At 49.7% G+C, this 23,216-nt stretch overlaps 1 protein-coding gene across 5 annotated transcripts in view; it reads right to left on the minus strand.

Annotated features, from left to right (window-relative positions):
* The window catches only part of RAPGEF1 (Rap guanine nucleotide exchange factor 1), a 139,945-nt gene extending 120,375 nt beyond the window's left edge, over nt 1–19,570 (minus strand). For all 5 annotated transcript variants that reach the window (XM_059925887.1, XM_059925882.1, XM_059925886.1 and 2 more), the window contains exon 1: nt 19,462–19,570. In XM_059925887.1, coding sequence (XP_059781870.1) covers nt 19,462–19,522 — 61 coding nt within the window. In that variant the 5' untranslated portion in view covers nt 19,523–19,570. The remainder of the gene's footprint in view (nt 1–19,461) is intronic.
* Nucleotides 19,571–23,216: the final 3,646 nt, after the last annotated feature.

Raw genomic sequence — 23,216 nt, forward strand, 5'->3', positions numbered from 1 at the left:
TGTCCAGGCAGCCCCAGAACTGACACTCTACAGAATGAACTGTAAAGTCGGCCAGTCCATCTTTCTTGGGGTGTGACCTAACCTGCAAAATACAGGGGGCAGAACCTCCAATTCCAAGGCACCCCCATGAGAAAGCTTCTGGGTTTTCAGGGACCCTGGCAGATGATGCTGGTTCACTAAAGGAAGGGCAATTAAGGCAGAGTCCTCGCTGCTAAATCAGCATCCAGACTTTTAAAGAAGCTGCTTATTTTTTGTTCTTTCTAAAGTCAGGACTGGGGATTTCCCTGGTGGCGCAGTGGTTAAGAATCCACCTGCCGATGCAGGGGACACAGGTTCGAGCTCTGGTCCGGGAGGGTTCCACATGCCACAGAGAAACTAAGCCCGTGCGCCACAACTACTGAGCCTGCGCTCTGGAGCCCGCGAGCCGCAACTATTGAAGCCCATGCGCCTAGAGCCCGTGCTCCGCAACAAAAGAAGCCACCGCAATGAGACGCCCGCTCACCGCAATGAAGAGTAGCCCCCGCTCATGGCAACTAGAGAAAGCCCGTGCGCAGCAACGAAGACCCAACGCAGCCATACATACATACATACATACATACATACATACATACATACATACAGTCAGGACTGGGCCAGGAACTAGCCTGCAGGACATGAAAGGGAGAAAGCCCACACCCTCAACTTTATTAATTCCACCTGGAATTGAGAGAAAGGAACTATTTTTTTTTTAAGTGAACAAAAATAGTAATTTTCTCCTCTGCCATTTATTTCATACTGTTTGGAATACTCAGGGAAAAATCTAAATATGTGTGGAGAACATTTCTTAAGCTCTTGATGCTTCCTGGAATAACCAAAGGAGGAAGTCAAGTGCCCAGACGGCCATTTGAGGCCTTTGGGAGTCCAGCCCCTGAACTACCTTTCCCACCTCCATCTCCCACATCCCCCCTCAGGGGCCTTTACTTTGGCTAAAGACTCAATACCCTGTGTGAACCTGCTCCTGCCTGCATTGAATCCCACCTCCTTCCTCCCCAGCAAAGCAGATGAAACCTAAGAGTCAACACCCAGCAGACTCTCAATGGGCAACCATCAAGGGGAAGCACATTCTCTGCTTTGCCTGGAACATGGCGGGGTCAGAAGAGGCAACGCCCTCACTGGGGACAGGCCCCCATCACCTTCCTCTAGCCCACTAAGCCCCCAGGGTCTGTGGCCTCCTGCCCTTTACAGCACCCGACTTGCAGACGCGGTCCTCCACATGGACTAAGCGGCCTCTATTTGGGGCGGGGCCGGCGTGGGAGTCACAGCAGTGCCCTCAAGTTAACGCTCTCCAGGCTTTTAAAGCCGCACAACCTTCTCCACTACGAAGCTGAGCCCACAGCCAAAGTGTGCTTTTATCCACTCATTCAACAAGAATTTGTGAGCTTCACCTGTGTGCCTTTTGAGCTCTGGTGAAACAGCAGCTGACAAGGAGCTTACCTCCTAATGAGAGAGAAAGATCATAAAAAAGAAGCAAATAAGCACTATATTAAAAAAAAAAAAAAAAAAGCAAAGGCAGGGTTAGGGGACAGTGAGGGGATAATGTGATGGGAGTACTACTTTGGACCCCCGTGGCTAGAGGGGGCCGCTCGGGGGTGACACATGAACAAAGAGCCGAAAGGAGTTAGGGAGCAAACACACCCAGAAAGGCAGCTCACGTTTCCCGAGACTCAGGACCTAAGTGCTTCCTGTGCGCGAACTCATAAGGACCCCACCACTGGCTCCATTTTCTCCATGAGGAAGATTTTTAAGAGGAAGAGGCGTGAGCGACCTTCCCAAGGTCACATAACCAGCAAGTGGCTTCTGACCACAGGCTCTCGGCAGCCATTAACCCCAATGCCTGGGGGGATGAACAGGCAGAGGGAAGAGCAAGTGCAGGTTCTGAGGCAGGAGTAGGCTTGGTATCTTCCAAGAACACTCGAAGGAAAAGCTCAAAAACCCGAGCGGCTGGGACAGAGCAGCAAGGGACAGTGGTACGAGCGAGCCAGGCGCCAGAGTACAGGGTGCCACACGCAGGCCGTGGTAAGGACTTTGGGTTTTATTCACAGTGTAAAGGGAAGCCACGGGACAATCCTGATCAGGCCTGATTTCATCTAATTTACGCTCTGGCTGCTGAATGAAGGAAGGAAGACTAGAGAGCTGTGAGGCAAAGTGGGAACCAAGAGGCCAGTTAGGAGGGCACCACGGCAGTACAGGGAGAGACGGCGGTGGCCTGGAGCCTGAGTCAGCAGAGCAGCTGGCAAGAGGGACCGGAGGCAGGATATATTTGAAGTAAGCCCAAGAGGATCTGCTGATGGATCAGATACGGGCTACAAGAGAGGAGTCGGGGAGGACTCCAAGATTTCTGAGCCTGAACAACTAGGTCAAAAATGGCATTATTTACCGTCATGGGCACCCAGGGAGGAGCCAGTTGGGCAGGAGGTTAGGTGGTGAACCAAGAGCCCTGGTTTAGGCACATCAAGTCTGACGCTTACAAGACATCCGAGTGGAGATGTTAAGTGGGCAGTCTGCAGTTCAGGGAAGAGATGGGGTCTGGACACATACACTTGGGAATGACCAGTATTTAGATGGCATTTAGACATGGGACTAGATTGCCTAGGAAGAGACTGGAGGGCTCAGCCCTAGGATATTCCAAAATTGAGAGTCTGGAAGAGCAGAGGATACAGAAAAGGAGAGCTGAGATGGACGTGTCTACGTGCTACCAGAACACTTACACATTAAGACAATTCAGAAGAAGCTTGTAAACATTGACCACGATGTTTTTAAAGTACTGACTTTAAACATAATTTAAATTTTAGAGTTTGGTTCTCGAGTCCTAGATACTAGTTTTAAACTGTCTTGCTAATCATGACGACTAATATATCAAACCAATGAATTAGCTGATATCCCAAGGAAAAATATACATTTAGTGTGGTATTCATCAAAGAGTTTTCTTCACAGCTGCCAATCTCCTGGCCATCCTCTTGTCAGAGCTAATTAGACTGCTGTTCTTTACCTCACAAAGCTGCTGACAAAAGCAGGTACTGGGAGTAGAGGAACTGTGAACATCGTCCTTCTCTTGCTGTTCACCTGTGCGTGTATTATTAGAATCTTCTTCAATCTGTGGTGTCTTTGCCACTTATCCATTTAAAAAGGGTTTGTTTCAGTCCCGGGCAATGGTTCAATCCAGCTCTTCCACATGCCAACTGGGCAAGTCATATAAACCTCAGTTTTCTCATCTGTAAAATGAAGCCACTATCACCTCCCTGCAGTGTTGTTGAAGGCATTAAATATATTCAGCACAGCTCCTGGCATCAATGCATGTAAGTTGTTTTTTATATCCCTCCTCCCCCGCCAAGAGCAACTTTTCAGGTCGAATCCCTAGGAGCTTTTCCGTTCCTCTCCATACTTAACTTTAAGCAGTGATTCCAAAGGGTGCCCCCACCCCCAAACACCTACCCCACCAGGAGCATCGACATCATCTGGGAACTTGTTAGAAATGCCAATTCTCAGCCCAACTCCAGACCTACTGAAGTAGAAACCGGGGGTTGGAGCACAGCAACCTCCAGGTGCTAAAATCTGAGACCCACTGGAGAAGGCGGGCGGCATTCTGGGACACCCAGCAGGTCCTCAGGACAGGGACCACCTGACCCAGACGATCCTGTCATCAATACCGGCTAATATAACAGGCTGCAGGCTGCCAATCTGTTATAAACACAAAGCTTCCTACCTTTCTGGCTGTTTTCTTTAAACATCAACTATATCACTTGAATAAAAATAAAACTTCTTATAAAAATTCAATCCCTACCCTCCTTTCTATAGCAACAGGGAAAAGAAAATCTCTAACTTAACCCAGATTACTGTTCCTATATAATTACTATATAATTATATATATTATTATATTATATATAAGTAATAATATATATTACTATATGTTATATACTACATATTTATAATTATTATATAATTATGTAATTATTATATAATTATTTTTCCAATTCTCTTGACACGAACACTAAGATCCTTTCCATCCATTCCAAAGAATATGAATTTAAGATCTGGTTAATCTAATTTTTCTCATAAGGAAAACATGCTCTGGTTGTTTTATGTACACGTTTATTGTTTTTAGAAACCAAATTGTCCCAGATTTTGATGCTTCCATGAGTTGAGTGATTGGAACATACGACGTGGCAGATGCCCACAGGGAGTAGGGGACGAAAACCGAATTCAGCTGACCCTCCTGTGGACTCCATGGGACTGATCCCGCCTTGGAATAGGCCATATTTCTGAAATAGTTCTCTCACTGCAAAAGCAAGACCCTCTCCAACACAAATGTGTGGAACTCAGTAGTTGTAAATGATTCCTCCCTCAGTGTTTTCCCATCCAAATCAGGACACTTCTGAGAGTGACAGGGACGGCGCTATTAATAATTATGCCAGGACAGCAGGTGTAAGCCGGGATGTGTGATCATTACCCCATCTGTCATGTCTGCATGAGCCCAGTGATCCTCAAAGTAATTTTCCTCTGGTGTCCAGACACCTAACTGTGAGGCTAGATGAGAGCTACATTTATAAGCAAAACTCTAGAGTCTGACTCTTCAATCAAAGGCTAGACCTGGCCTAGAGGGGAGACCTGGACAGGCACAGTGAGCTCCACGAGAGCAGCCTGGCTCATTTATCACTGTGTCCCCAGCATCTACCTTCACGAACTAAAGGCAGCAGCTGCTCAAGAAAGCAGCTGAAAGAATGAAGCAATGCTTCCTGTTGTATTTCCTTGATTCTAAAATGTATACTTCTTCACAGTTTAACTTTTAAAATCAGGATATGTTGTTTTATAATCAACCCTGCTAATGTATTTTATTTTTCTTTGTTTCCTGAGAATGTTACTGTATCACTAAAATGTCTTACATGTGTTGGTGCCATAGTATCAAAAAACACAGCGACTGCCTATCATCACAGATTTGCGGAGATGTGTTAATGATACTCATGGGACCAGAGACCTTATTGTGACAATCTCGAGGCGACAACTCCCAAATGGAGGCACCATTCCATCTAACAGAGTTTCCTGGCCTTAAAACTCTCAGAGAAAGCCTTGATCTTGCTTCCATAGATCGTCCTCTCTCTTCCCCTCCCCCAAGTCAGTGATACCTTCTCATGAATGTGGCCAGTAGCCTGGAATCCTGCCGAACAGCGCTAGATTGAATGCCATCTGTGCTGTCAACCCAGAGTAAGTGCCGACGATGGTACCCAGGCAGTCTCAGAAGGAAGCCACTGAGAGGCTTGTGAGGGTCTTTACTAAGAGCTGACATGCACTGAGCACTCACTGTGCGCCAGGCTATAGCACCCCCAGGCTCTGGGGCTCAACTAGACATTGAGGTTCCTGGACTTCTCTTCCACTCCTGGCAACGTTCTACTCAGAAGAATAAACGACGGGAACCAAAGGTTGCCAGAGGGCAGCACTGGACAAATTCCCTCTGTCAGGGTCCTCGAGGAGCCCAGCACAGCTGAGAAGTGCCACATCCGGTGGGGAGGGGATCCACCCTGGCTTAAAAGCTTCCCGCCCCACAGGAGCCCACGTCTCATAATCTCACAGGCTCTCTCAAGAAGCACGCCCAAGGACTTCCCTGGTGGCGCAGTGGCTAAGAGTCCACCTGCCATTGCAGGGTTTGAGCCCTGGTCCGGGAAGATCCCACATGCCACGGAGCAACTAAGCCTGTGTGCCGCAACTACTGAAGTCCGCGCGCCTAGAGCCCACGAGCCACAACTACTGAGCCCACGTGCCTAGAGCCCATGCTCCACAACAAGAGAAGCCACCACCACCGAAATGAGAAGCCCACGCACCGCAGTGAAGAGTAGCCCCTGCCCACTGCAACTAGAGAAAGTCCGTGCACAGCAAGGAAGACCCAACGCAGCAAAAAAAAAAAAAGAAGCACACCCAGTTACGAGAGCCACCGCACTCAGGGAGCCCAGGGTGTTGTGTCCCACCAAGTGTTTATCGTTCACCTAGAGGTCCTCCCAGCCCAGATGTAATTCATTAAACCAGAGGTCATTTTTACCATAAGCACTGCTCCCTAGGAATATACTTGGCTTATGCCATCACTTTTTAAATGTTTTTAATATAACTTATTATAAGACATTTAAGATTAAATAACTATTACACAAATAAATATTGAAAAATAATTGGTATCCACAGTATTTTTTTTTAACAAACTGTGGTAAAATATACATAAAATTTACCACCTTAACCATTTTTAAGTGTTACCACAGTTCAGTGGTAATAAGTACATTCATGCTGTTGTGCTACTATCCAGTCACAGCAGGGCAGGAGGTGAGCGGCAGGCGAGAAAACTTCACCCGCCGCTCCCCGTCACTCACGTGACCACCCAAACCATCCGTGCCCCCCACCCCGGTGGAAAAACTGGCTTCCACAAAACCTGTCCCTGGTGCCAAAAAGGTTGGGGACTGCTGAGGTCACAGGACTCTTTTTGTCCTGTAAAACTGAATTTAAACATTAATTAAATGTTAAACAATAATTCCCCATTCTCCCTTCTCCCAGCCCCTGGCAACCACCATTCCACTTACTTTCTGTCTCTATGATTCGATTACTCTTAGGTATCTCATACAAATGGAAGCATACGATATTTGTCCTTTTGTGTCTGACTTCTTCCACTTAGCATAATGTCCTCAAGGTTCATCCATGTTGAAATGTGTGTCAGAATGTCCTTCCTTTTAAGGCTGGATAACGTTTCATTGTGTGTACATACCACATTATTGTTTATCCATCATCTGATGATGGGTACCTTTTGGCTATTGTGTGACTAATGCTGCTATGAAACTGGATATACAAATATCTTTTTGAGTCCCTTCTTTCATTTCTTTTGGGTATATAAGGAGAACTGCTGAATCATATGGTGATTCTATTTTTAATTTTTTGAGGAACTGCCACTGTTTTCCATAATGGCTGCACCATTTTACATTCTCACCAACAATGCACAGGGGTTCCGATTTCTACACATCCTTGCCAACACTTGCTACTGTCTGATTTTTTGAAAGCAGACATCCTAATGGGTGTGAGGTGGTATCTCACTGTGGTTTTGATGTGCACATCACTAATGGTTAGTGATGCTGAGCATCTTTTCATGTGTTTATTGGCCATTTGCATATCTTTGGAGATGTCTACTCAAGTTTTTAAATTGAGTTGTTTGATTTTTTGTTGGTCAAATGCCATCTTTATTTCTAGGAAACAGAGCTAGTTAACCAAAGTCAAATTCTATGCAGATAAATGATGATTATATCCGTACAATGGAATACTACTCAGCTATAAAAAGCAATAAACTACTCATAAAAACAATAACTTCATGAATCTCAAAGTCAGTATGCTGAGTAAAAGAAGCCAATTCCCAAAAGTTACATGCTATATGATATTCTAGAAAAGACAAAACTATAGGGATGGAAAACAGATCAATGGTTGCCAGGAGCCGGAGGTGGAGGAAGGGTTTGACAACAAAGGGACAGCAAAAAGCGGGGTGATGGAATTGTTCTCAATCCTGACTGTGGTAGTGGTTACACAAATCTACACATGAGTTAAAACTCAGAGAACTGTACACCCAAAAAAGGGTCAATTTTACTACATGTACAATTTTAAGACATTCTCATGCAGAAGGGGAAAGGGTTCTCCTTTCAACCACATAGGCATTATGCTAAGCAGCTTATAAGCATCATCTCATGGAATCCTTACAAAACTTCAGAAATGTATAAATATTGACTGTCACTTGAGCCCAGGTCTGACTGAACTAGGAGAAACTAAGTCCTGATTATTCAGATACCCTAGATTCCATTCGATCTTTCCAAGACCTGGGGTGTTTGTAAATTACTATCTATCATACAGTAGGAGGAATTTAGTGTTGGTAGAACCACATCCACACATAATCTTTCTCCCTGGGGATGGGGTCCACAGGGCTTCTATCAGATCCTTAGCAGCACTTAGGATCTTAAAAAGCTCAAGAACCACCGTTCCCGTTCAAGGTCCAGGGAGGGGCTGTGGCCTGCCCCAGAGGACACAGCACATCTGCGACAGTGCCAGGCCAGAAGGGAAGGCTCCAGACACTCAGGCTGGTTCTCTCTCCATCATCCAAAAAATGCCACAGTTCCAAGCATTTCTGGTGACTGTGACTTCATTTGTTCCCCGAGATGATTTTAGTCTACACAACTTCCCCAGTAGTAGGTGCTTTTCACTACCAAGCTGGGACCAGTACTTTGGCCTCCCTGCAACACAGGCCTGAAACAGAGCCCAGGTTCCTAGTCCAATTCCTATCTTGGTCAAATATAAAAACTTCATTCTACAATCTTGCACATTTAAGGTAAGTAATAGACAGCTCCCCATAAACAGAATAAAACAAGGATAGCTCATGCAGGAAAGCATGCTTTTGATCTGCACCTTTGGTTTTCTGATGACCTCAGAGAATTAGTATTTGCAAGGTACTCTTGACAAGCTGAGGCAGAAGCACAAATTGGTGTGGTTATGGTAATTAAATGAGAGGTCCAGGACCAAGTGACTGAAGCAAGTGAAAAGGGTTGACTGGGCTTTGGTCTCTCTGCAAATAGCTGTGTGCTTTGAGCTTGTTGAACTGACAAAACTGCAAGCAGACTACACACATTTACTTTCTCTTATCAGAAAGGCCCAAGAGAGCACAGGTTAAGGAAGACTCAGAACAATACACTAGAATTTCTGCATTTATCTTAACTGTGAAAATTAATCAAGGAAGGGGAATATAGGGTATGAAACCACCCCACTTGCCACGTTCAATGCAATTTGTAAGTTACCTGTACACAAGGCCCTTGAATGGCTTGTGGTGTTTTAGCTGTCACAAAACAAAAGCAACATCTTGTGATAATTTCACGTTCAGTGTTGAACAAAGATGATTTAGTTAATCCTGAGAGTCACCCCTACAAGGAGAAACTGAGGTGGTGTCTCTAGGGATGGAGCAAAAGCCTACCTGCTGGTGACCTGCTCAGCCCTGCTCTGGCTCTGAGATAAGCCGCTGCCCACGAGCACAGGCCCGTTCCTTTCAGACAGACTTACAAAAGGATATAATCAGGACTTTTCCTCCATCTACTGCACGTGCTGGGACCACGTGTGCAGCTGAAATGAAATGCCATCAACTCTTCCCATAAATTATCTCGTTGGAGGTTTATTACTAGTTCTAAAAACCTATTCCCTGGAATTCAACTTGAGAGAGAGAGACGGACAGACAGACAGACAGACACCCTGCAAGGAAATACCTCAATACCCAAAGACCTCCCCTTCTTCTGTGAGTGCTGAGGTCCGAACTTCACTTACCATATGACCATTTTAAAGGAAACGGTAATTTTAGAGCAGAAGGGGACATGAGGTAGGAACAAAAGCTAATGTTTACTGTGTCAAGACTCTGCTAACATGCTTTATTGTACATCACCTCGTTTAATCCTCTCTCAACACCATAAGGTAGGCACTGTTATAACTTTTTTCCATTTTACAGATAAGGAACTGAGGCTCAGACACGCAAAGCAACTTGCCCAGGATTCCACCGTTCCAGGGAGAGCCGGGATCCGAAACTACAGCTTTAGGACTCAGTCGAAGCTCCCCATCGCTGCTCTATGAGGCCACCCTCTCACTTCACAGATGCGGAGACCGAGGGCTCAGAGGGGCACTGATCCAGGCCACTGCTGCAGACCCAGGAGCCATGAAGCAGGTCTCCTGACCTCCAGCCCAGGCTCATGCTGCCTCTAACATGGATGAGTGTTAAGAAAAGTATGAAAGCCTAGATCAAAAGTCTCCTGCACACAGCACATGCGGTGGCCAGATTCTCAACTCCCTAAGGGCACAGATGCCTCCAAACTTCTCAGTACCCCCATTGCCTTGGAGGGCTGCTGGACACTTGGTGAGCATTCAGCCAATGCTGTATGGATGAAGAGGTGTTGGGTGCATGTATGCATGGGTGTGTGGGTGGATGGATGGGTGGGTGAGTGTGTAGGTGGGTGGATAGAGCTATGTCGACTAAGAGCTACTTTCCACTGGTATACATCCAAAGTAGATGCCCTTGTGATATTTTCAGCAAATGCACTTTTTAAGCCACCTCTATAACGGAAAAAGCAGGAGCTGCTTCATAAATCTGTAGGCAGATGTGAAGCCACCTTAACAGTCCTGCAGAGAGGCTGGGAAGCCCCAGGGGAATCCCAGAGCAGGTTCCAACCAAAGACAATGACAGTGCCTTCCAGCCAGCCTCCCTGTGGCTCTGTGGTAGAAGAGCAGCAGACCCCAGATCCAGACTCTCAGTGGGACCAGAGGAGCACACACGAAGGCAGGAAGACAAGGGATGAAGGAAACCCAAGTTCCCCAACCAGTTCTACCTCTCACTCAACTTGTCACCTGCCTCCCTTTCTTCAGCTGTCAGATGGCACAATACTTGCCATTTCTCTCTTTATAACAATAGACCTAATTAAATCATACAAGTATCAGAAGGTAAAGCTCTGAGGGACTTCCCTGGTGGTCCAGTGGTAAAGAATCCGCCTTACACTGCAGGGGATGCGGGTTCGATCCCTGGTCAGGGAACTAAGATCCCACATGCCACGGGGCAACTAAGCCCATGTGCGACACAACTACTGAGCTCGCCCGCCTCAACTAGAGAGCCCGCGTGCCACAGACTATGGAGCCCACGTGCCCTGGAGCCTACGTGCCACAACTAGAGAAGAGAAAACCCGCACTCCACAACTAGAGAGAAGCCCGCGTGCTGCAACAAAGGGCCCGCGTGCTGCAACTAAGACCCGATGCAGCCAAAAATAAATTAAATAAATAAATAAACAATAAAATAAATCTTAAAAAAAGAAGAAGACTCCCACTCCCAATGCAGGGGGCCCAGGTTTGATCCCTGGTCCAGGAACTAGATCCTGCTGCAGCCAAATAAATAAATTAAAAAAAATTAAAAAATAAAAAGGTAAAACTCCCAAGGACACAGGAAGTACTCAACAATCGTGAGCAGTCACCCTTCTCATCTGGGAAAAATGCTGTGTTACTCTAACACCTTTTAATAACAAAACAAACAGACAAACAAAACCTAAAACAAGAGCAAAAAAACTGATGCCTATGATAGTGTTTTGAAAGCTACAAAGGATCATGTAAGTTTTATCATGATGATGAATAGTTACATGCCATGCAACACTAGTGTCAGTAAAAACCAACAAAACAACCCTAACACACACTCCCCTTTAAACTGCAGACTAGACTCACAAAGAATCAGCATTAGAAAGGGCTTGGAGATGGGTTTGTCCCCCTCATCAGGTTACAACAGAGGCACCAGAGGCTCAGAAAGATTAAGCAATTTGCCCAAGGTCACCCAGCAAGAAGCAGGGCTTCCTGGCCCCCTGAGAGCTGGAGCAGGATAGCCAGGGGACCAATGTCATCTCAAGCATCCTCTCCAACATTATCAGGTGGCCCTTTCAGTGTAGCAGCCACCTCAGTGATGGAAAAGTCCCTGGAAATGTGGATGCTCATTTTGAGCCAAGTCACAAAAGCCAAGAGAACAATGTCCAATGTCATCACAGCCAATGAAAATATGGATAAATGGGACATAGTCAAATGGGCTTTAGTCCTGTCTTGGCCCCAACTTGGTATGACCATAGGCAAGTCTCAGCTATTTTGGATCTCAGGATCCCACGCGCAAAAGAAAAGCTCTGTGTCGGAGTTTTGTCCTCTGTAGAAGGAGAACGTAACAGTACCTTTCTCCTGTTGTGAGCATTGAAGGAGACCATGTGTGTAAAATACACAGAACAGAGCCTGGTACCAGCACGTGGTAAGTGCTTAATGAATGTTAGCTACTACTCTTATTTGTATTTATCATTGAAAGGAGAGGTTGAGAGCAGCCAAATCCATGACCCATGCACAACCATCCGTCTATTTATTCATAGTCACTTGAAGGACAGAGGGCACACGTGATCATCCAGACCCAGCAAATAAATACAACCATTGTTTGCAAGCCAGAGGTTTTGTTTGTTTTTCTGTTTGCTTGTTTTGGGCCAACTAAGTGGCTATGCGGTGCCATCTCATTCCACTGAACTTCCGCTGTCCTGTCTTCTCATTCCATGTCCGCGCCTTCCTTCTTCCAAAGACTACAAGCACCACACTTCTGCTCAGGGGGCCCACGGGCTGCTCCCATCCTTAACAGCACAGTGTGCGTCCAGTCAAGTCCACACCAAATGCCTGAACTCCTCCCTTTTGTGCCCGGCCCAGGAGGCACCACACACCATCCTGGGTTTGACAGCTCCATTTCGTCTACACTGTAAAAGCAGGGTAGAGTTTCCTGATCCTGAAACTTAATTTGCAGTAAAATGACTGTGTGGAGCCAGCAAGCCAATGAAAAGCAAGGAGAAAGAGCATCTTTAAGGGACCAATGGGAACAAAGGGTCTGAGCTGTTATGACATAGTAACAGTACTTTAGGAAGACGCAGTCCAGACTGCAGGACAGGACAGGCTCAGAGAACTATCGTCTATCTTCCACCCCACAGCCTGGAAAAAGAAGTGGGGAGAAAGAGGAATTGTGACCATCTGATGCCAGATTTCTAATCCATTTAGGTAAGTCTCTCCACTGCATCTTCACTCACAAAGAGGAAGAAGTGGCAAGAGAGACTCTGCTTAAACCCCCTGATATAGAAGAAAGGGGGCGCCAACAGAACACCAACAGCCTGCCTCTCCAGCCCCTCGAAGACAGCGTGTACTGTACGACCACTCCATAAACAGAGAGCTGATGGTGCAGGGAGCTGGTCCGAAATAACGCTCAGAGGCCAAATGAAAAAAGTAACAAGTACAGACAGGGCCTCCCATCATGGCGCTGGTCACACTGGCAGGCAGAACAGAGCTGGCATGTGCTGTGGTTTGTAAATGAAAGGCAAAATCACAACTGCTCGACGCGAATGAGCGCTGCCTAAGAGTACTTCGCTCCTGTGCAGCCCCAGAACCACGCACAGTCACCACAAACGGGAGCTCCAGACTGTCCGGGCTGCACGGGCCTCGGCCTCTCGTCACTCCCTAGAGCTCTCCCCCCCCAAGAGTGTGCTGGGAATTTCATCTCAGCCCCCTCATCAATTTTCGGAAGAATACACCAGAACACTGATCAATGTATATGGTTAACACAGAACCCCAACCAACTGCATACCCTTATCAGAGTATTAGTCCTACTAACTCACCAAGAAACATCTCAGTTGGCAATTCAAAACCCAGAAGAAGCTCCATTTAAAGTTGATTTTGAGACTTGGAATCAGAAACCTAAGTTCATTCTTTGACAACATTAATTAAATTCACTAGTAAATAGTTTCTGAGCACCTACTACGTTGTAGGTACAGTGGTGGCAACCCCGTGGTGGACCAGACAGGCACACTCCCTCGAGGGGCTAACGGTCTATTTAAAACTGTATTTGTTGATTTTTAACTTGAGGAAAGGAAACTGGGGCTTTGGTTTCTGAAAGAGCTAAACAATATCGTTCTATCCAAAGGGTTTATCTGGGGTCTTCGCACGGAATTCACTATCTGCTAGAGGAAGAGAAGGCACGAAGAGCCTAAAGGAAGGCGGATTTGGAAGAGGAGGCTGAGCGCATCCAGGAAGTGGGTCTCCACACTGTGTTGGTGGAGGATCCAAGGAGGGGCCTCAGGGGCCACAGCTGAGTGGTAAGGACTTGCTGTGTCCAAAGTGCTCCCCATTGATGGTTGGCTAAGAGCTTTCCTATATGTTATAAAAGGCCTGATGCTTTAAAACAAAACAAAACAAGGAAGCACTAATTTTAGATTCTCCCTCTCCCCGCTTCTTGGCACTGATGGAGAAAATGAGACCCAGAAAAGGGAACGAATCTCCCAAGGTCACAATTGCGTACATGGTCAAATGGTCTAAAACAAATGACCACAACCTAAGATGACAGATCCCTTAATAATTCACAAACTGGTTTTTTTGTTTGTTTGTTTGTTTTTAAATCATAAAACAGCCTCTGGGGCAGGGTGGATGACAAGTCAGAGGAACACCTGTCCCGGCAGCCGGGCGCCCAGTCGGGGCCATGTGGGTGCGGTAGCGGAGCGGCCTGCCAGGCCGCTACTCCTTCCAGCGCGTCATCTTATTATGGCAACGGGAACACATTCAGCTGGACTGAGGTAAGCCCCAGCCCTGTGCTCAAGGCATTCTCCAATCCGGGCTGGTTTGGGAGATGATTTTTCTGCAAACTCATACATGACTCATCTTTACAGGCCTCCTATCAGGTCTGCTGGCTACAAGGAATCCCATTCAAACCACCTCTGCCAACAGCTGCTCAGGAGACCAGGAAACACTGGGGTTGCTGTGGTTGATTTTTTAAGATGTATTTAGCCTCTGCATCTGTGCTATTTTTTACCTCCGTACAGTACTGCCGGTGATATTAGTATCATATGCAGCCTAAAGACTGCATTTGGCCTACCCTAATTTAACGGCGATTTTTTTTTTTTTTTTGTAACACCAGAAAAGAAACTTAGAAACATGAACAATAATTAAGATAAAGTTACTGTGTCTCCAGCAACGTGGGAAGCTCTAAGCAGTGCTCTGGAAAAGGGCTGGAGGAGTCGGAGCAGAGGTGGGCGCCCTGCTGCCCTGCACCACACCAGGGTTGTGACCCTGGGCAAATCACCAACCTTCCCGGGCCTGAACTGCCCTCAGGGTAAAACGGGGATAACTGGCCCTGCTCTAGTCCTCAGGACTTGTTGTAGGGATCAACTGAAATGAGGTCATCTGTCAATGCACTCCGGGCGGAAACTATAGAAACTGCACAAATATTCAAGACCATCTTGATGTTACCCCTGGACCGAGAGCCCGGGCGGGCCAGGCTCCTGCTGGCTCCGGGCCACCACAAGGCGGCACAGTGTTTGCCAACGAGGAGGGTGGAGGGTCGCAGTAAGTGCCACGGGAGTGAGGGAATGAATGACTAGCAGGTGCCATAAGAGTGTTGTATTTATTGATTGGATACATTTTGAGCGCAAAGATTGATAATTGTGGGGAAAAAAAGGAAGTGTAAAATTTGAGAGGAGTTTAAAATTGATCAAAATACAGTGACCGCTGATCTACAAGGACTCTTTCCTAGGCCAAAAATGTGCAGCCTCATGTGACAGACTGCACTTGTACTTTTCATCTGTTCTGAGAAAATACATAATGACAAAAAGTTACTATGACAGCAGACAGTGTGAATTTTTCATTTTAATTTATAATGAAAGCATCTTCACACATTTGAAATACACAACACCTGAGTCTGAGACACCGTATTTATTCAGTCCTTGGGCAGGGCACTGGCTGAGTCTGCTGCCACTTCAGCAGCCCCTCGGAGTAGCCCGAGGCCACAGGGGGCCTAGAGGGTGGCCAGAGGGTTCGGTAATTGATGAAACTCCTAGACAGACTCCCAGTGGTCTGCTGGAAATACACAGCAGGGAAAGAGCCCCCCCAAACAAACAAACAAATAGAAAAACCTGCGTAATTTATATCTTTATGACGTCTACTTTTATTGTCTGCCCCAGTTGGATGGTATGGCCCAGGAAGAACAAATCTTTCTTGTATCCCAAACACTAGAAACTCTGGGCCTTTGGGAGGTTCTGGATAAACTATTTGATAAATGAACTGAGGAATGAGCACCTAAGACTCTCTGATGAGTACAACAGGTGAAACTGAGGCCACCTTCTTCCCTACCTGCCCTGCTGCACCCAGCTAACGGCTCACCTGAAATCTCAGCCCCTCACAGAGGCAGTTCCCACCGTGAGTCTGATGGGATCCCTTGTAACCCCCCCCCAGCGCTCCCCACACTGCCAGAGAGGTAAGGCCTGTGTGGCGGCATGATGCTCGCCGAGTTCACCGCTGGCTCCCCAGAGCCTTGCACAGCGCCGGACAGGACCTCGATCAGTGCCAAGCAAGGGGATCAAAGAATAAATCCATGAAGGAATGGGGCAAAGACTTCAAAGTCCAGATAAAAAGCAAACAAACACGAGTGATTTCTGCAAGGAGAGGGATGCAAACTCAAACGTCAACAGTCCAAGTGGGAAGCAGGAATCAGCGCTGGGGCTGGCAGCAGGAGTGGGAGGTCCCCGCCACAGTGGCCTCGTAGGAACAAGCGCCCAGGGTTACTAGAGCTGCTCGTTTTCCAAAAGAACCAGAAACCTGAGATTTGTGAGTCATTTCCTGATTGTTAAATACCGACCATCAATTCTTTCCTTTTTCTCCAAGAACATGTATGGATCACACACAACACATCCATTGCCTGAATCCAGCCCACAGCCACCAGTCTGTCACCTCTGCTCACCAGGCCAGAGAGGTGTTTCAGCTCCAGAAGCATTAAGGCTTCAATTCCCTCCGCTTAGTGCATTTGCTGGGAGTAAGCATGAGCACGCTGAGACCCACCGTAACGCGTACACGCCAGAACCAGGTTCACTGGTCCCCCAAAGTGGCCTCAGCACTGCACACATCTCCCGCCAGTGTGGGTCCTCCAGAACAAGTCCCTCTTAGTTCCCAGGGAAGCGCCTCTTCTCCTTGCCAGGCCTGCCCGAAAGCTCACCCCGGGAGTGCCCTAATCTGTCTGGCTCCACTCACTCCCCGCCTCCCCATTATCTCTGGAAGACACCAAGGAGCCTCCCCCTCCACTCCAGCGTTCTTCCTGGCCTTCCAAATTCAACCCTTCTCCACCAAGCCTAACTGGACTGGCCCAACCAGCTAGCAAGCTGATCCTGTGCCACCCTCTGGAACCCAGACTGTCTTCATCCCCCACTGGGCCCAGAGCAGATAACTGAAGACAGCCAATCTGGTCCCTACAGAAGGGTAGGCCCTCCTAGGAGGGCAGTATGTATGACACCCCCAGCCCAGGCAGGCACTGCTCAGTAAGTAAACAGGTTGAAAAGCAGCAGAGACAGATTCAAAAAGATCTCCCCCAGAGGCTGAAGAGGCTGCGGCTCACGAGTGGTATCAGGTGGGAAGGATGGGCAAGAGTCTCGGGGCTGTAAGGGATGCACAAAGTTTTCTTTTACACTCAAGAAACCTTGGTTCCCTTAAGCCCTGAGAAGTGAAAGCACTGGTCCTATTATCAGAGAGAAGAGATTATGAACACATGTAAGCAACTCTTCTGCTCAAGTCAACAGAAAACAGCAAAACCTAACAACAATGAGCACTGACTGGGTGTCAGGCTCTGTAATTTCCCAGAGACTGTTCACCTGCTAACAGGAGGCGCCACTTCACCTAAGGACCCTTCCTTCAGGAAACACTTTGCGGGTGACTTCACAGTAGGTCCATTTAGAAACCGAACGGGAAATCTCATCAAAATGCAAAGTTGAAAGCCACCCACAATGACCAGCAGAAACCACCGAGAAGGTGTACCCCTCATTCCAGAGTGTCCCAGGCTTCCTCGACAGTTGTGTGTGAATCGCAGCAGAAGACCTTACACTAGAAGGACAGAACTCCCGCTAGCTCCACGTGAGCTGCCATCTCTGGTCTTGCCAACCTCAGCACTTTCAGCTCAGCCGCCTCCCACCACATGCATCTTCCTCCTGAGATTTCCACAACCCCTGCTTGGCCTCTTCCCCCACCTCCACGTGGGGCACCCTCGCCCTCCTCCAGAGCCTTCCCCATGCCCTCAGCGCACAGGCCACCCCTCACCTGTGCCCACGGGCCCCGCCTCCTGCTGCCCCACAGTTCCCGAGGCCTGGCAGCCCAGGGGTGATGCTGGGGCCAGCTCTCCCACCCACAGACAAGCTTCTCCGAAGGCAGGTACCACTGGATTCTGCATCTGCTACAGCCCCTGGCCGATGGAGGTGCCCAGGCATAACCTGGGCCGAAAAGAACTGGCCTCAGGCCTCCTTTCTCCAGGGAGTAGAGGATGCACGTGGCAGCTCCTCTGAGAGGGCTGAGCTGTGGAAAGCAGCCCGTGGGGTGGCAGGTGCTTTTCACTGTGCTCTTTTGGCTTTCCGTGATTGACAAAATTTTCAATTATCCTTATAATCAGACAAAACCCTGTTAATGCTATTTTGAAAATAAACCAGCCAAGTTTCCCATCAATACCATTCAGAGATGCGACGCATCCTGAGAAACACTGCATATATTAACCAGAGGTTATTTCTGGAACGGCATGTGTGCTGGGAGGAAACTCCTGGTCACTGGGCACGGCCCTGGCCCTGAAGAACAGTGACAGAAATACCCAAGAAGCAGCACCTGAAGCCAAGGGCCCTGCCCCCAAGGAAGGCACCCAGGCTTCCACTCAGAGAGCAGGGCATCAGGGCCCGGCCCGCTGTCGTCTGGCCGGGCGGCCTACGAGAAGCCATTGAGCCCCCAAGCCTGTCAAACCGGGACCACGTTCTCTGTCACAGAGAATCTACGAAGATTTAGTAAGCCATACGTTTAAGGTGCTCAGCACAGAGCCGGATACACAGAAAACCCTCAAAGAAGGCGACGAAAATTTCCTTCCTGTGCTCAAGCCACAGCCTGCAAGTTACACGGCCGGGTCGGTCCACTTCCGAGGCGCCTCTCCGAAAAGTGTCCTGGTTCAACCTGGGAAACCAGCAACTTCCAAAATCAGTGTAACCTTCCCCCTATCCATTCCCCTAAGCTCCCACCTTCCATAGCTTGGCTGCCAAGGTGATGACAAGGTACCAGGTTATGACAACCAGTGATGTCCCCGCTAGGGAGCCCAGGACCGCCCGCTTCCCTCACCTGCGACTCAAGGATGCGCCCTGCAAGGTGTCGCTAATTAAGCCCTGGGCCCCAGGTGCACGGCCCGAGTAGAATCTTTGGAGACTCTATTCCCCGTCCGGGCAAAACCCAGCTAACCGGAAGGCGAGGCTCTGGGATTTCCAGGAGCACACAAAGGGATGGGGTTGGCATCAAGACTTCCAACCCACCCCCAACCCAACCGGCTCCCCACAAGCCCCGCTTCCAGGGCTCAGCTTGATACCAGAGGAGAGCTCGCCCGCGCCCTGAAAACGCCTAGACACATCCTGCCCACTTCCTTTGAAGCCTCCGAAGTGGATACTTCTGGTTAAATATAAACTCGAGGCTCATCAGAAATGACACATTTTATGGCTCTGCTCTGTTCACTGCCTGAAAGACAACCGCCCGCCGCCGAGCCACTCGGGCACGCGGCCGCGGTCCCTGCCCAGTCCCCGGTCGCCGCCGTTGTCTCAAAGTTCACGCCGTGGGCCGAGCGGCGGGCACCGACCGGCCCGGCCGCGGGGCCCTGCGCCCGCACCCCGGCCCCCGCCGGCCGTGCGCCCCGGGGAGCGCCGCGCGGCCCGGCCCGCCGCCCGCCCGAGACGCGCCCCGGCAGGCCCGGCGGCGCTTTCACTTCTGCTCCCGGCGCGGCGACGGGCCCGCGCCCCCCCGGGAGCCCGGCCGCCCGTCCGCCCCGGGCACGGGCCGCCCCGCGCCGGCCGCGCGCCTCACCTGCTTTCTCGATCTTGCCGGACATTTCCGGGCTGCGCCGGAGGCCGAGGCCGCCGCTCATCGGGCCCGCGCCGGGCCGCTGCGGGGCCACAGGCCGGCGCGGCCGCCGCTCGCCTCGGCCCTGGCTCGCCGCGCCTCAGACCCGCGCCGGCATGGCAGGCTCTGCGGGCCGCGGCCTGTGCGCTCGGCCAGCGGCACCCCAGCCCGCCCGGGGCCGCCGCCGCTCCCGCCGCCAGCCGCCGCCGCTCCGCCTCCTCCGCTCCCGCCGTCGCCGTCGCCGCCGCCGCCGCCGCTTCCCCGGGCCCGCGAGCCGGCCGCAGCGCCGCGCCGCCGCCGCCCGCCCGCCAGCCTCGGCCGCGGCCAGAGCGCCACCTGCCGGGCGGCTGCCGCGCCGCCGCGAGCTCAGCGCCCCCTGCCGGCCCGGAGTCTCCAAGCCAGGGCGAGGGACCCACCCCCTCGACAACCACCCCCCCCCCAACCCCGCCTGCACCTGGGACTCAGCGTCCCCTGCCCGCGCGGAGCCTCCACGCCAAGGCCTGGAGTTGGACACCACCCCAGACTCAGCATCCTCTGCCGTGGAACCAGAGTCTCCAGCTCAAAGCCTGAGTCTGATACCAACCAGGACTCAGCTTGCCCTGCTGGCTGAAAGGCTATCGTGACCCTCTCTCCCGAGACTCAGACACCCACCCCCTCAACCCCCCGCTGCTGGCCTGTAGTCTCCATACCATGGCTTGGGACTGACACCCCAATCCAGGGTTCAGCGCCCTCCCCTGCCCAGGGCCTGGCATGCCCCCTCACAACTTGGAACACAGAGCTCCCACCCGAACTCTAGCCTCCATGCCAGGCCTATGACTGACACCACCCGGGATTCAGAACCCCTCGATGGCCCATAGTTCATGCCAAGGCCTGGGACCAATCCCCCCTCCCTCCATCTGGGTCTCGGCAGCCCCTGCTGGCTGAGTCACCTGGCCAGTGCGCCCTGCCCTCCCAGAGGCTCCAGGCCGGGGACTGACCTGACCAGGGGTTCAGCCTGACCTGACCTGTCCCCTTACCTGAGACTCAGCAGCCCCTGAGGGCAGGAGCCACCTGGCTAGGTCTGGGCCAGACTCCCCTGAAGGTTCAGTGTCCCCAGAGGCCCAGAGTCTCCCTGCCAACGTCTGGGCCCAACCCATTAGGACACAGCGACCCCTGCCTGCTCTACTCATTTGACCCCCAAATGGGGACCAGGCTATCCTCCAGCCTGGGTCTCAGCTGTGGGCCTTTTCTAGCACGGCGATGAGTTCAGAAAAAGTCATTGGTTTAAGAATCAAAGATCCTACTTAGGGCTAGGCACTGTGTGAGCTGCTATGGGTCCTACAAAAATGTGCACGATCGGTTCTTCCCTCCAAAGAGTTTGTAACTTGGGGAGTCAAAGTTAAATCATATAATGCAAGTATAAATAACAACAAATTTTAGTAACACAAGGGATGTTCACATCCTGCCCCCTGCTCGCTATTGTTGGCCCAAGATGGAGTACAAAGAAGTAACACAAAACGAACTCGGTTTTCCCTCCTGTTTCCCTCAGATAAATTAAATAATCTGGTGATGGGAAAAGGGTTTGGAAGAGGTGGAGGGAGAAGGAAAGGTAATTGACGTTGCAGAGATTCCTGTTCGCATCTGCCGGCACACTCTGGCGGGCTCGCTGATTCTGTAACTGAGAGCTGGCCCTGGGTGGTGGCCAAATTTCCAGAGTCCTCAGTTCCAGCTCTCTAGGGGTCAAAGGCAAAGCCAAAGATTGACAAATTCATCTCTCTTTTCGAGCTGATGAATGGCTGCTCTGAGCCAGAGCCGCACTGCTCAGCTCTCGTGACAGCTGCATCGTCAGGCAAAACTGGCCCTTGGCCCCAGACCGCCCCCCCCACTCCCAAAGCTGTCCCCAGTCCTTCTAGGCTTCCGAGTCAGTCTTTTAGGTCCAAATGTCTGGGTGCAAAGCAGAAAATCAGTCTGAATAGTAGGCCCAGTCAGGGGTTCGTGAGAGTGGAACCAAATATATTCAATAAATCATGACATATCAAATGACAAGACATTTTCAAACAATAAAGTACTTTATAGGGACTTTCCTGGTGGCGCAGTGGTTAAGAATCCACCTTGCAATGCAGAAGATGCAGGTTTGATCCCTGGTCAGGGAACTAGATCCCACATGCATGCCACAACTAAGGAGCCGGTGAGTTACAGCTAAAGAGCACACATGCCGCAACTTAAGAAGCCGGTGAGCCGCAACTAAGGAGCCCGCCTACCGCAGCTAAGACCCAGCACAACCAAAATAAATAAATAAAATAAATAATAATAATTTTTTTAAAAGTACTTTATAAATGGACATTACTGTTAATAAGGGTCATGGAGCTTATTTAATAAAGGTTATTCATCAAAGGTGTTTATAGCTATAAGAGAACACATGCAAGGTAGTGAAAGCAAACAAATTCCTACAGCTTTGTTCTTCCTACCTTACAGCCTTCTCTCATGCTGCTCTTTTTGTCTAGAATATTCTCTCTCCCTCCTCTCTACCTGGCTAATTCCTAGTCATCTTTCACTTCTCAGTTTAACTGCCACTTCCACGGGAAACCCTCCCCTGACCCCCCCCCCCCATTAGGGCCAGTTCCCTGTACTGGTCAAGATGCTTGATTTCACTGTCAGAAACCCAGTTCAGCTCGGTTAGGGCAAAAAAGGAGTTTGTTGGACATCATAACTAGCAAACCAGGGTTACAGCCAGGACCAACAGCTACCTCTAGGCTCTCAAACTACGACATTACTCCTCTGGGTTGGCTCTATTCCCAAGTGATCTCTCTCTGTGCAGTGGCTGAGTTGGGCACCAGCTGACTCTCCTTAGCCTAGTTTGAGTCACATGCCTGTCCCTGAGCCAATGACTGCAGGCAGGGGGTGGGGGTGGGGGGGGGTAGGGTGCATAAATCGGCCAGGCCTGAGAATTGCACCAAATGCAAGAAAGCTTGGGAGTGGATGCCACAGAACCAGCAACTGGGAGTGGGGACGGGTGATGCTCAAAGCAATATCTGGGGAAGAGATGCTGATGAGGCAAAATCCATGGACATTCATCTTGGCATCTTGGAGGGTTAAGAGCCTTGCAGCATCCTATATGTCTCCTTGATAGCACACACCTCCATATAGTTCTTTAATTTCTTGTATCTGTTTAATGTCTGTCCCCTTCAGGACACTGTGAGCTCCTACAAGCAGGGACTGTCTCATTTGCACCCATGGGATTTTAATTTATGGAGGTGACTGAGTGACAACAAGGAGAGGCCAATGCCGTTGAGAATTTATTACGTACATTTCCTGAGAGAAGGCGGCACACCATACCATGCAGGACCACGTGGGGAGCACCAGGGTGGTCAGGAGGCAGAAGCAGGGGTGAGAGGAAAGCTTAGGACAGAGTCTTTATTGGGTTTTTTTTCAGGAAAGGCAAGGCAGGGCAGGGTAAACAGTTTAGGATTGACTAGTGTGAATAATTCCAATGGGCTCTGGAAAAAGGGGTGCACTCTAGTTGCCTGGCCCTGGGATAACTTAGGGCAGAGGAAATATTGGTGTGGTGTGTGAGAGTAACATAACAGATACAAGAAATTAGAGAACCATATGAAGGCAGGCATGTCCTCTCATAAGGTGATCCGGGATGCGTTGGTTTGCATATGAAAGTGTGCTCCCTTTCCTATCTCTAAGAATTGGCTAGTCTCTCCCAAGCCAGCAAGACTTTTAAGATGTCAAAA

This window comes from Balaenoptera ricei, chromosome 6, assembly GCF_028023285.1.
Source record: "Balaenoptera ricei isolate mBalRic1 chromosome 6, mBalRic1.hap2, whole genome shotgun sequence".
Classification (NCBI taxonomy): Eukaryota; Metazoa; Chordata; class Mammalia; order Artiodactyla; family Balaenopteridae; genus Balaenoptera; species Balaenoptera ricei.